Source organism: Rhinatrema bivittatum, unplaced genomic scaffold, assembly GCF_901001135.1.
Source record: "Rhinatrema bivittatum unplaced genomic scaffold, aRhiBiv1.1, whole genome shotgun sequence".
Lineage (NCBI taxonomy): Eukaryota > Metazoa > Chordata > Amphibia > Gymnophiona > Rhinatrematidae > Rhinatrema > Rhinatrema bivittatum.
Window position 1 is genome coordinate 9044 of NW_021821357.1, and position 14332 is coordinate 23375.

At 46.9% G+C, this 14332-nt stretch overlaps 1 protein-coding gene across 1 annotated transcript in view; it reads left to right on the forward strand.

Moving 5' to 3' along the window:
- The first annotated feature begins 6600 nt into the window (after window positions 1-6600).
- Window positions 6601-14332, forward strand: part of LOC115082622 (ubiquitin-conjugating enzyme E2 G1-like) — a 59446-nt gene continuing 51714 nt past the window's right edge. The window contains exon 1 of the mRNA XM_029586831.1: window positions 6601-6753. Coding sequence (XP_029442691.1) covers window positions 6705-6753 — 49 coding nt within the window. The 5' untranslated portion in view covers window positions 6601-6704. The remainder of the gene's footprint in view (window positions 6754-14332) is intronic.

Here is a 14332-nt window from a genome sequence, read left to right on the forward strand (position 1 = left end):
GCTATCTGACCATTTTTGCTGGGGCCTTTTTGTTGATTACCGTGGAGGCCTTCCCCATCCAAGGGGTGGCTGCCAGTGGCAGATAGGTCACTTCTGAACCTCAGCAATCGGTGATTTGTGTCTCAACTCTCAACTGGAAAGTTGACAAGCTTTTCATGATTGGGAGACCCTGATTCCCATTGCTTTCCTGCCCCTTCTGGAAGAAGGGGATTCGACTGGGTTCCAGGGCACTTCTTATGGGTTTCCCTCTAGATACCTGGTTGTCCACCCCTGCAAGGGGTGTCCCTTGTTCTCAGTTTCCCAGAGAAGGCATGTCACTGCTTCTGACTGGTGGTTGCTCTCTGTTCCTTGTGGGATCCAAGAGCCAGTTGAGTGGTAGTACACTTCTTAGGTCATCCTAAGGCACAGCAGGTCTATTTCATGAGGGAGCCTTTCCAGAGTAGTTCCCTTGTGAAGATTAGGGGTTTCTCTTGACCCAGGAGTCTGCTTTGATACCTGCTGAGCTCAATGGGTGTTTTTTGCTAAGGACCAATATTGCCAGTTATTCTTGCCTGCAGAACCCTACCTCAGTGATGAGTGTTTTTCCTGTCGACAGCAGGGCTGAATTAGCCATGCTGTCAATCAGGCCCGAGAGGCAGAGCTTCAAAGTAGATTTCAGAGGTTTGTCTCTGAGGCTTGTGTGTGAGTTCCCGCGCAGGAAAGCAGAACCACCTCAGTCTGTTTTTTTCACGCGCGGGAACGCATGCAAAGCTTCAGTCTCCTCAGACTTTGCTATTTTTGTCAGATTTTTCAGTGTTTTTTCTTCAATTTTTGTGGTAAAAGACAGATGATGCAAAGACCTTCCGGCATCAAGCTCTGCTCCTGCGGGAAAATGTCCATAACAGATGGACATGACCGATGTTACCGGTGTCTGGGCCCAAACCACCGGCAGGAGTCTTGAAAACACTGCGGTAGAATGTCTGAGAGCCTGCAGACAGAGAGCCAAGATGATGCAGGCTTTGAGAGCAGCAGGGGCAGGATCTTATGCCCCTCCCCCTCGGAAGCTCACTCTTCCTCGGGGCCAGTAAAATCGACACCCATACAGGTGCATAGGGCAGCGTCATTGGAGCCAACCGCCTCCAGGCCTGGGGTGGGGACGGCGCAAAGATCAAAAAACCCGGCACCAGACATCCAGAGCAAGTAGCTGTGTCGGAGCATAGACATCAGTGCCCATGAGTCGTCTAGCAGCAGGGATCAGACTCCCTCGACACACAAGCAGTCCCACACCAAGACTAAGAATCCGACACACAAAGCGTCACGCCATCACAGCTCGGGCTCGACGCAACAGGAGTCTGCATTGACGAGTGCTGAGCCGGCGCAGGCGCTGTTTGCGTCGAGCACACAATCATCGCACCCGAAGCAAGGCCCGACCCCTGATGCCAAAAGCGTTGGCGCCGATGCGCTTGGAACCCGACCCAATGCTCCATCAGCCATCTATGACGCAATTCAAGAGCTCTTCAAAGCAGACATCAGGGCATTCATCGGTGCAGGCTCGAAGAGGTCGGCGCAGTCGGAGCCACAAGCATCCAAGCGGAGAAAGACCATATCCCACTGTAGGTCTTTGCAGGAACCCCCCACAATCCACCATAGTCGGATCCATACCATCGACTCTTCCATAATAGAATCCCCAGCACTCTGCAGGGTCTGCATCCTCATCTGCACATGACTCCGTCGCAGGATCTGACGCTGAGTGGGTGAGGGTAGTTTCTCACTTGTCTACGTCAACAACTTCCTCTATACAAGTTTATTCCGATTTGTCTTCCACTGCTAGGCACCGTGCATCGACTCTTAATTTGCAAGAGCCGTTGTTAAGAGTTCGCTCGTTGCTTCCTTCCTTATCTAAAAAATGTCAGTCTAGCACCTGACGCAGATATATTGTTGGCAGCATTACCTCCGCAAGGCAAATCTAGGTCGGAGAAGAAGAAAATCATACCGCCTCAAACTAGACAAGCATTCACACAGCTTTCAGAGGCCCTATCAGGACTTTTTGAGAGTATGCAATCCACCTTTGATCTAACCGCCTCATCCCAGAGTACGGGAGTTCCGTTGCCTGAACCCACGCAGGTTCCATCACCTGATAGACTGCTATCTCTGGTACCTGGCCCATGTTCCCCTCTGCCACTGCAACAACGGCAAACCCGGGAAATCCATCAACAGCCACTTACCCCACCTTCTCCACCCACATCTCCCGATACGTCCACGGGATATCCTTCAGTCCCACCAGATGAGCCTGCAGAACCCTACTCCCTGCTGGAGGATTTGGCATACCTGAAATTTTTGGAGAAACTCTGATCCATTCTTAATCTTTAAGTGCAAAAACTTCCGGATCCCAGGGCAGAAACACTGGATCTTTTAAAGATATTTGATCTTCCATCAGAGCCCACATCCCTTTCCTCTCATTGTCTTGGATAGTGTGCTGGAGAAGACATGGGAGACTCCGTATATGATTCCGGCAGTCTCCCGTAAGACCGATCTCAAGTTTAAAATGAAGCAGTCTGCCTACTATTCAGTGAATCAGTTACCACACACGTCCATTGTGGTAGAGTCGGCGATGCACCGAGCTAAAAAGACACGATTGCACTCCGCCACTCCTCCCGGGAAGGAACATCGCTACTTGGATTAGTTCACTCACCGTTCTTCTTGGGCAACTGTTGACTGCAAGAATTAATAATCATCAGTTCTACATAGTGCAGAACATAAGAAATTGCCATGCTGGGTCAGACCAAGGGTCCATCAAGCCCAGCATCCTGTTTCCAACAGAGGCCAAACCAGACCACAAGAACCTGGCAATTACCCAAACACTAAGAAGATCCCATGCTACTGATGCAATTAATAGCAGTGGCTATTCCCTAAGTAAACTTGATGAATAGCTGTTAATTGTTTACAAAGACTCAAACACCTTCCAGCTCCTGATCTGTCTCCATCCCTTCCTCAACCTCTCCTAGATATGGAGAAGGGAATTCACCATTTGTTGCGCACTGTATATGAGGTGTTCGAAACGTCATCACGAGCATCAGCCTCTGCAATTGTGGCACGTCGAATGGCATGGCTAAGAGCCAGTGCCATAAGGGAGGATGTGCACGATAAACTGGTGAACTTGCCTTGTAAAGGGGACCATCTTTTCGGGAGCCACTTCCAGGAGACAGTGGCTTAGCTGAAGGAGCAATCAGTTGCGGTACAATCACTGATGCATCCTCAATCCTATTTTACATCCTCCAGACGCTATTATGCTCCATCTTGTCAACAGTCATTCCAGCGGAGACCAATACCGGCCATATACGTCTTACAGGCCCCAACCATACCAACTGCTGCAAAGGGGGCCACAGCTACAGAACCGAAGGGGTTGCCCTCGAGCTCCGAGAACTGACAGCCACCTGCTTCTGCCCCCAAACGTCCTTCCCGAGTCACTCAACCACCACCATCGCCACAGTTCACAGCGGGAAGAATCACCTCATATATATCCAGGAGTGGAAGAAGATAACTACCGACCATTGGGTTCTGGATATAGTCCAGCATGGTTACCAACTTCAATTTATAACATGGCCTCCACTCCCATCCATATTCACCAGGGGGATGATATTGAATCAAGCACAACTGGCCGTGAAATTATCATCCCTATTACGACTAAGGGCAATATATCTCGTCTTCCCAAACTACAGGGTTCTACTCCCCCATATTCTCTAATTCCCAAGAAGTCAGGCAATCTACGCCCCATCCTGGATCTTCGCGAGCTCAACAAATATCTGGTCAAAGAAAAATTCAAGATTTCCCTCAAATCTATTCTTCCTCTACTGCAGCACAATGATTGGATGTGTTCAGTAGATCTGAAGGATGCGTATACGCATATTCCCATCCACCAGTCTTATTGGCATTACCTATCCTTCCAGTTCAAAACTCAACACTACCAATACAAGGTTCTGCCGTTTGGACTTTCAGCAGCACCCAGAGTTTTCACAAAGTGCAAAGGCGGTGGTGGTGGCATTCCTTTGACAGAAGGGTATCAAGATATTTCCATACCTGGACAATTGGCTAATAGTAGCCTCCCGGAAACTCTACGTGTTCATCTACAGGACCCCATCACTTGTGTAAACAAGTTGGGTCTCATAAACTACGAGAAATCCAACCTCACACCCACACAATTGATACAATTCATAGGAGCTCGGCTGGACTCGACCAGGAACGGAGCTTTTCTCCTGGAAGAGAGAGAAGTCATTATACGGCAGCTCCTACAGTCACTTCAGCTCACTCATTCACCTTCGGCGCACCAAGTTCTGATAGTGATAGGACACATGGCTACAGCCATTCATACCGTACCAAATACCAGACTACACATGCGCCGTCTACAGTGGGGGGCTAAAGTGGCAATGGCATCAACATTCTCAACGGTTAACATGGAAGTTTGTCCTTAACCCAGGAGATGTTGAAGGTCATACATTGGTGGCTGAACATGACCACGCTCACCAAAGGCGCCCCGTTCAACCTTTTTCCACACAATGCAGTACTAACCACAGACGTCTCACACAAGGGCTGGGGGGCGTACCTCGACCACCTGGAGAGACCAGGCCTGTGGTCCTTGGCCGAACAACATTTCCAGATCAATCTGCTGGAACTCAGTGATACGGTACGCCTTACAGACCTTTTGTCTCCCACCTGCAGGGCCGATGGGTCATGGTATAGCCGGACAATCAAGTGGCCATGTTCTATATAAACAAACAAGGAGGGTGCAGTTCTTGGAACCTTTGCAGCAAAGCGATAATCATTCTAGAATGGGCAGCCCGAAATTCCATGCAACTACAGGCAACATGTCTACCTGGAGTGGCCAACACTTGAGCAGACAAATTAAGTCTGATATTTCATCCCCATGAATGGTCCCTTCATCCACAAGTGACGCAACAGATTTTTGCAACATGGGTAGTTCAGACCCTAGATCTCTTCAGTATGGAATTCAACTGAAAAGTCGCATGCTTCTGTTCAATATGGCCCAGCAGTCAAAGGACAGCACAGGACGCTTTCCTCATTCCTTGGACAGAGAAACTGCTAAACGCTTTTCCCCCCGATTCCACTGATAATCAGGACAATTCAAAAGTGCATGCGGGATGGAGCACAACTCATTCTCATTGCGCCCGTATGGCCAAGGCAACTGTGGTACACACACCTCCTACAGCTCTCCATAGACAACCCAAACCTACTACCCGATCGAGAGGATCTCTTGTCTCAAGATGAGGGAATCCTCCTTCACCTGATGCATTCCTCCCTCCACCTAACAGCATGGAGATTGTCTGGGTCCTCTTAGCGGAACAGGGAATATCATGTGAGGTCCAAGAAATCCTCATAGCATCATGGAAACCTTCGACCAGAAGGAATTACTCCTTCAAGTGGAAAAAGTACTCTGGTGCGGTTCAGAGGGCATCGATCCATTACTCTGTCCAGCCTGAACTCTTATTGAACTACCTTCACAAGTTATACGTGGCAGGCCTTGCCATAGCATCTGTCAGAGTCCATCTCAGTGCCATTGTGGCCTTCCACAGATCACATCAAGGTCAACAGACATCTGTACACACGATATCTCGTTTCATTAAAGGTCTCGCACATTTAAGGCAGCCTGTCTCAAACCGCTGGTGGCGTGGGATCTGAACATCATCTTAGAACAGCTTATGCTTTTTCCATTTGAACCCATGGACTCCGCTCACCTTAAATACCTTACGTGGAAGGTCGTCTTCCTGGTAGCAGTCACGTCAGCTTGTAGAGTAGGTGAGTTACAGGCTCTAGTTCACTATAGTCCTTACCTTCAGTTCTACCATCACAAGGTAATCCTCAGGACTCATCCATCCTTCTTGCTGAAGGTGGTCTCTCAATTTCACCTGAATCAATCAATAGAACTGCCTACTTTCTGTCCTAAACCGCATCATAATGACAGAGAGAAACTTTTGCACACGCTAGACTGCAAAAGAGCATTAGCCCATTACAAGCAACGGACCACTTCCCCATCAAGAGTCTGTTATTTGTTTCCTTCAATCCGAATGCCCCCAGCTTACCAGTGGCGAAACGTACTATTTCCAGCTGGATTGCTCAATGTATCCAGTTTTGTCACCAGAAACAAAATTCTCACCTCTGCTCCTCCCAAGGCTCACCAAGTGAGGGCAGTGGCCGCCTCAGTAGCAAACCTCAGACATGTCCAACCATTGGACATATGCAAGGCGGCTACATGGTCATCACTTCACACATTCACGTCCCACTATTGCCTGGACCAGCACACAGCTGAAGATGCTAAGTTGGGACGCGCGATTCTACATTCACTAAAGCACTAAGGACCATAGTCGACTGCCACCTGGCTAGATCACGCCTACAAAACCAATGCAACTTCAGACTACAGTGTGATCGGGAGCTTAGGACTCCCATTTCAGCATGGCTAATTGAGCCCTGCTATTGATGGGGGGAAAAAGCAAGTTTGCTTACTGTAAACAGTGTTTCCGTAGATAGGATGAATTAGCCATGCTGACCCACCCACCTCTCTGTGCAGTCAACACCACTCTGTGTTCTTCTTACACTTGCTTTCTTACAGACTGAGGAGATTCTGCTTTCCTGCGCGGGAACTCTCGTAGCCTTAGACAAACATCTGAAATCTACTTTGAAGCTCTGCCTCCCGGGCCTGATTGACAGTTCCCATGACAGCTTGGCTAATTCATCCTGCTATCAACGGAAACACCGTTTACGGTAAGCAAACTTGCTTTTACTCCATCTAATTGGCAAGTATGTCTTTCAACCTATCGTTATATCCATTGCTGAAAGAGTTGGAGGACAAGGGAACCTGCAACAGAGGTGCCTCTGTTTGGTTGCAGTGGCTTGCAAGCTATACTTCTCCATTTTAGGAATAATCTGATTGTTCCATTTACTGGACTGTGTACTTCATTAGGGGAAGTATATGCTATCATGGCTGAGGTATTACTACCTAAGCCAGGTTTGGGGCAATCTGTTCCAAGATCGCCCTTGCCCTGCCTTGCCCTGGTATCCTTACAGTTTCCAGGCCAGTGAAGAAATCCTATTCAACAGTATTTGCACTTGTGGCACCCCGGATTCCTGTTTTAGTGAAGTGTTCCCAGATTTCTTCCCTGTGGAATTTGCTCTTCCAGCTGTTCCAAGCAGGCTGAGGGCTCCATCTAGGTGGATAACTCCCTACTGGAATCGGCAGTGAGTTATTCGCTTGGGGTTGTTATACAACTTAGCAACTTATGCTTACCCCAACGGTCTACCTACTTGTGTTCTTTGCTCCTTCCAACTTTGAGTTGGAATTTCTGGGGGGAGTTGGGGGAAAGCTAAGGCATTCATGGTGTATCTTAGTGTATACCTGCAGGGAAAGAGACACCACTTTTCCCTATATTTTTGCCAAGCTCTGGCCAATATTGCCTTTAGCTTTTCTCGCTTCACTGGGTTGTCCAAAGTGCCTTCCTGCTCACCTGAACTGTCCTGTAGACAGGATGAATAGCCCTGCCCTTGTCAGGATGCAGTGTAGCTGAGCTTCAGGTCTAACTTATCTCCCTGCTCGGGAGTTTGGGCTAGTGATCCCATTCGGGATTGCCTTTCATACTCAAATCTTAATGCTTTCCTGCTGGTCAGCTGTGTCTGGTGATTTGGCATGTAGGATCTGTCACAGACTCTCCCATTGTTGCTGATTTGGTTTTTTGCCTATTAGCCAAACATGGGCCGACTTCTGCAGAGACATTCTGTCCTTTGGATGTCAGTAGACCACAGTTTCTTTCTTTGGTGTGTTCTAGTCCCAGTTGGCTTTTCGGTTGTCTTGTAACACTGAAGAAAACTCTACAGCTTTCATCCAAGAGTCATCCTCTTGTTTACCTCTATACATTTTCCTGATCCAAGAGGTTCTAGACCTACTGTCAGTGTTCACTGATCTGAAACTCTGCTTGTAATGTTTTCCATGATGCGGAGTATGTTTCTTGCTGGCACTTGCATCACTCCCCTGCCTTAGGCGCCTCTGCAATGCATTGGGGTTTTGTCTGGCTTTTCTATGATTTTCTTTCTGTAGAACCCAACTCTTCCCACCTAGACCCCTTTGTGAGTCGGCTGCCTCACAGGCAAAAGGGAGAGAGGTGATACTTTCATCAGAGCAAAGTTTCCCCTTTTGCTCTGCTCAGACAGCCTATAGCTTGGGATTCACCCATATGTGAGGACTACCATCCTGCTTGTCCTCTGAGAAAGAGTTGCTTACCTGTAACAGGTGTTCTCAGAGGAGCACAGGATTTGGTGAGAGAGGTATGGGGCCGCTTGGCAATAATCATAATATGATCAAATTTGAATTAATGACTGGAAGAGGAACAATATGCAAATACACGGCTCTCGTGCTAAACTTTCAAAAGGGAAACTTTGATAAAATGAGAAAAATAGTTAGAAAAAAACTGAAAAGAGCAGCTCAAAAGTAAAAGGTATGCAAGAGGTGTGGTCATTGTTAAAATAAAATACCATTCTAGAAGCACTGTCCAGATGTATTCCACACATTAAGAAGGGTGGAAAGAAGGCAAAACTATTACCAGCATGGTTAAAAGGGGAGGTGAAAGAAGCTATTTTAGCTTGCCTATATATTTTAACTTTTTTATATTTTATATTTTGCCTATATATTTTAACCTATTTTAACTTGCCTATATATATATTATATATATTCATTATAACTTTAACTCTGTTTAAACTGTTCACCTGATTTTTCAATGTACGCGTTGTTATAAATGTAAACCGGAGTGAAGGCCTCTACCAATACTTCGGTATATAAAAGACATATAAATAAATAAATAAATAAAAGATCTTCATTCAAAAATTGGGAGAAGGATCCAACAGAAGAGAATAGGATAATACATAAACACTGGCAAGTTAAATGTAAGACATTGATAAGACAGGCTAAGAGAATTTGAAAAGAAGTTGGCCGTAGAGGCAAAAACTTTTAAAATATATCTGAAGCAGAAAGCCTGTGAGGGAGTCAGTTGGGCCGTTAGATGATCGGGGGGTTAAAGGGGCACTTAGAGAAGATAAGGCCATCGTGGAAAGATTAAATGATTTCTTTGCTTTAGTGTTTACTGAAGAGGATGTTGGGGGAGGTACCAGTACTGGAGAAGGTTTTCATGGGTAATGATTCAGATGGACTGAATCAAATCACGGTGAACCTAGAAGATGTGGTAGATATGATTGACAAACTGAAGAGTAATAAATCACCTGGACCGGATGGTATATACCCCAGAGTTCTGAAGGAACTATAAAAATTGAAATTTCAGACCTATTAGTAAAAATTTGTAACCTATCATTAAAATCATCCATTGTACCTGAAGACTGGAGGATAGCTAATGTAACCCCAATATTTAAAAAGGGCTCCAGGGGCAATCCGGGAAACTACAGACCGGTTAGCCTGACTTCAGTGCCAGGAAAAATAGTGGAAAGTGTTCTAAACATCAAAATCACAGAACATATAGAAAGACATGGTTTAATGGAACAAAGTCGGCATGGCTTTACCCAAGGTAAATCTTGCCTCACAAATCTGCTTCACTTTTTTGAAGGAGTTAATAAACATTTATTTATTTAAACATTTTTATATACCAGCATTAGTTGTGGACATCATGTCGGTTTACAGTAAACAGGTTAAGTTTGGAAAATTACATTTTAACAGGGAAGTCAAAACTGGGAGAGGGGGTAACGAAAGGCAGCTGAGAAGACAGGATAACAAAACGAGGTAACAGCCTCGTTTTGTTATCCTGTCATTATATGTTATATGTCGTTATCGTTATGATAAAGGTGAACCAGTAGATATAGTATACTTAGATTTTCGGAAGGCATGTGACAAAGTTCCTCATGAGAGGCTTCTAGGAAAAGTAAAAGGTCATGGGATAGGTGGCGATGTCCTTTCGTGGATTGCAAACTGGCTAAAAGACAGGAAACAGAGTAGGATTAAATGGACAATTTTCTCAGTGGAAGGGAGTGGGCAGTGGAGTGCCTCAGGGATCTTTATTGGGACCCTTACTCTTCAATCAACTAGATAAATGAGGCTTGACCGACGTGTCGCAAATGTGCAGTAGAGAGCCGCTCTATTGCGTATGCGCGGCACAAAGAACTCTGCCCGATGTGCCGCGAGAGAGCATGTCTGTCTGAGCGGCATACACGGCGTTTTGCGGCAGCGGCGGTATGTGAGCATCTGTCTGGCCAGCAACAGAGCGCGGCGGATGCGGCGTGGAGGAGCAGCAGCGGTGAAAGCTGAGTGACGGGCGGGCAAGCAACGAGCACGGTGGTCAGGTGTGCGCGCGATCACTGCTCCAAGAAAAGGCTCCTCAGACGTGTTAACAGCCTGAGCCTGGTCCTCCGTTGCCGGGGGAGGGAGTAGGAAGTAGGGATGGCGACGGAGGGACAGGCTCAGGCTGTTACAATGCTGCAGTTCCGTCAGCAAATGCCTCCTCCTTTAGCCTGGTCCCTCCCAGCCGGCCCTGTAGAAAAGAAAAAGAGGGGGTGGAGGAGGGCTGAGGGAGAGGGAAGGGGTTGTGGATGAGGTGATAGGGGAAGGATAGGGAAGATGAGAGGGGATGGAAGGAAAAGGATGAGTGAGTAAGTGGGAAGGGTAAGAAGTTGTGCAGAAGAGAAAAAGAGGGGGTGTGGATGAGTGGGGAGGGAGGGGGGAGGTGAGCGTGAGGGAAAGGGGGTGAGTGACTGAGGTGAATGAGCGAGGGGAAGGGGGGAGTGAGGGAAAAGAAATGTAGACAGGTGCAGTGTCCGAAATTGCACTGAAATTTTTTTTAATGTAGCTCGTTGTTACGGGCTTAATGGCTAGTATATTTATAAATGATCTGGAAAGAAATACGAGTGAGATAATCAAATTTGCAGTTGATACAAAATTGTTCAGAGTAGTTAAATCACAAGCAGATTGTGATAAATTGCAGGAAGACCTTGTGAGACTGGAAAATTGGGCATCCAAATGGCAGATGAAATTTAATGTGGATAAGTGCAAGGTGATGAATATAGGGAAAAATAACCCATGCTATAGTTACACTGTCGGGTCGATACAGTAAAGCGCAGCTACGGTTGCCTGTTTTTTAACCCGCTTTGGACGCGTGCTTTGAGCGCATAAGGCAGACCCGCGATTCAGTAACTGCTTTTACGTGTCCTTATCGCTTGCCAACAAAGACGCATATCCCTTTCCGCCCGCCGCATGTATATATGATATGTTAATGATTGGATTAGCTATTCCCTCCGATACAGTAATGTGCACCCAAATTATCGCCTTTTTAACCAGCTTATTTACCGTGTCTTTAACCTGAATATTTACTGCCTACCCTGACCCTGGCGTTAGTGTGTTCAGTCAGCTTCGTACTGGACAGTGCCACGGACAACATCTTATATTGGCTCTGGCGATATTTTTCATTCAGTTGAGAAGCAGAATGAGAAATGCTCTGAGAAATGCTCGGCAGATTGGAGAGGCCAACAGGGGAGCCCAGCAGCAAGGAGAACCCAACCAACCAGAGAACCCAGCAGCAAGACCAGAGGAGGTATGTGTTCTGTTTGGGTTCAACTGTACCATCCATCTCTGGGCGTCTCTGAGGCTCCAGACATGGACACCTATACGGACGCCGGAAAGATGGGAGGCACGCCAGGCCTTCATCCGGCGTCTGCTAGGCGTCCTGAGGCTCCGGGAGTCCAGCAGAGGCATGGACGCCTCTACGGAGCCTTCCTCCTGCGTCTAGAATTAGGCATCCCCGAGGCTGCTGATTGTAGTAGAAGCTGAAATATGAACGCATAGTTCATTTAAGAAAACAAACTTGATAATACAGTATTGTGTTCAGTTCTGGAGACCGTATCTCCGAAGAGACAGAGACAAGATGGAGGCGGTCCAGAGAAGGGTGACCAAAAAGGTGGAAGGTCTTCATCAAATGACTTATGAGGAGAGATTGAAGAATCTAAATATGTACACCCTGGAGGAAAGGAGGAGCAGAGGTGATATGATACAGACTTTCAGATACTTGAAAGGTTTTAATGATCCAAAGGCAACGACAAACCTTTACCATAAGAAAAAAATCAGCAGAACCAGGGGTCACGATTTGAAGCTCCAGGGAGGAAGATTCAGAACCAATGTCAGGAAGTATTTCTTCACGGAGAGGGTGGTGGATGCCTGGAATGCCCTTCCGAAGGAAGTGGTGAAGACCAGAACTGTGAAGGACTTCAAAGGGGCGTGGGATAAACACTGTGGATCCATAAAATCAAGAGGCCGTCAATAAAGAGTGGGTGGCTAGCCAGAATGACGGCTACTGCCTGGAGACAATACCCTTATTCAATAAACATACACATGGTTACTGTGACTCCAACATCACTCTAAGCTACAACAGCAAGAGGAAATGTGGAAAAAAGGATTCGCACTCACAAAGCGGGGAGTAGCTGGCTTGTTACGGCGGTTACTACCCCAAACCAAATAAGCCTGATACTTCACTTTCAATGCATATCCAGCATAGCTCTCTGCTTCAACGGCAGGGAGAAGAAAAAACCGATACTTCACGCATATCCAGCATAGCTCTCTGCTTCAACGGCAGGGGAGAAGAAAAACTGATACTTCACGCATATCCAGCATGGCTCCCTGCTTCAACGGCAGGGGAGAAGAAAAACTGATACTTCACGCATATCCAGCATGGCTCTCTGCTTCAACGGCAGGGGAGAAGAAAAACTGATACTTCACGCATATCCAGCATGGCTCTCTGCTTCAACGGCAGGGGAGAAGAAAAAACTGATACTTCACGCATATCCAGCATGGCTCTCTGCTTCAACGGCAGGGGAGAAGAAAAACTGATACTTCACGCGTATCCAGCATGGCTCTCTGCTTCAACGGCAGGGGAGAAGAAAAACTGATACTTCACGCATATCCAGCATAGCTCTCTGCTTCAACGGCAGGGGAGAAGAAAAAAGGATTCGCACTCACAAAGCGGGGAGTAGCTGGCTTGTTACGGCGGTTACTACCCCAAACCAAATAAGCCTGATACTTCACTTTCAATGCATATCCTGCTTCAACGGCAGGGGAGAAGAAAAACTGATACTTCACGCATATCCAGCATGGCTCTCTGCTTCAACGGCAGGGGAGGTGAAAACTGATACTACAAGCATATCCAGCATAGCTCCCTGCTTCAACGGCAGGGGAGAAGAAAAACAACCAATAAGGGCTGAATGGCACGGTCTGGGTAAAGCAGATGGGCATGGGTGTAGCTTGCTTATTGCGGCGGTTACTTCCCCTACTACCCATAACTAATCAAGCTTGATATTTCACTTGGTTGCAGCTCCATCACTGCTCTCTACATTAATGGTGGGGGTGGAAGGGAAATAGAACCAAAGAGCTAAGAGAAACAGATAAGTATGAGAAAAAAATGTGAAGCTTGCTGGGCAGACTGGATGGGCCGTTTGGTCTTCTTCTGCCTTCATTTCTATGTTTCTATGTTTCTATAAGTGTTGCAGATCATGTATGTACTATTAAATAATTTATATGTGCTGCTAGTCAAACTATGTACACCAGAGAATCCACAGTGTGGCATATCCATGTATGTGCTGTTAAACGATTGGAAGGCAGCGGGGCCTCCTATCATGGATGCCCGGATACAGGCGGGAAGGTCCATGAACGGAAACCCCGACCTTGGGTGTCTGGCTGGATGCTCAGGGCAGTGGCCCTGGTGTCCATGTGAGGTCTGTAGAAAAGAACCATCACTCACCTGGTGGAATGACATTTCAAATGACATTTGGAATGACAGGTACCAGTGCACCCTGGATACTGTATAGGCGCTGTATACCGCTCTATAGTAAAATGGATTGCGAACGCCTACCGCTTCATTGACGTGCTTTGGATGCTCGTTTACCACCGCTTGGATTTGCGTCTAATTTGAATACTGAATCGAGCGGCTTGTGAACCAAAATGTGCACGTGTCAAACGAGCGGGCGCCCGGCACAGCCGCACTTTTTCTTACGCGTCCTTACTGTATCGGCCCGAATGTTAGGTTCCATATTAGGTGCTACAACCCAAGAAAGATCTAGGCGTCATAGTGGATAACACATTGAAATCATCAGTTCAGTGTGCTGCGGCAGTCAAAAAAGCAAATGTTGGGAATTATTAGATAGGGGATGGTGAAAAAACGGAAAATGTCATAATGCCTCTGTATCGCTACATGGTGAGACCGCACCTTGAATACTGTGTAAAATTCTGGTTGCCGCATCTCAAAAAAGATATAATTGCGATGGAGAAGGTACAGAGAAGGGCTACCAAAATAAGGGAAATGGAACGGCT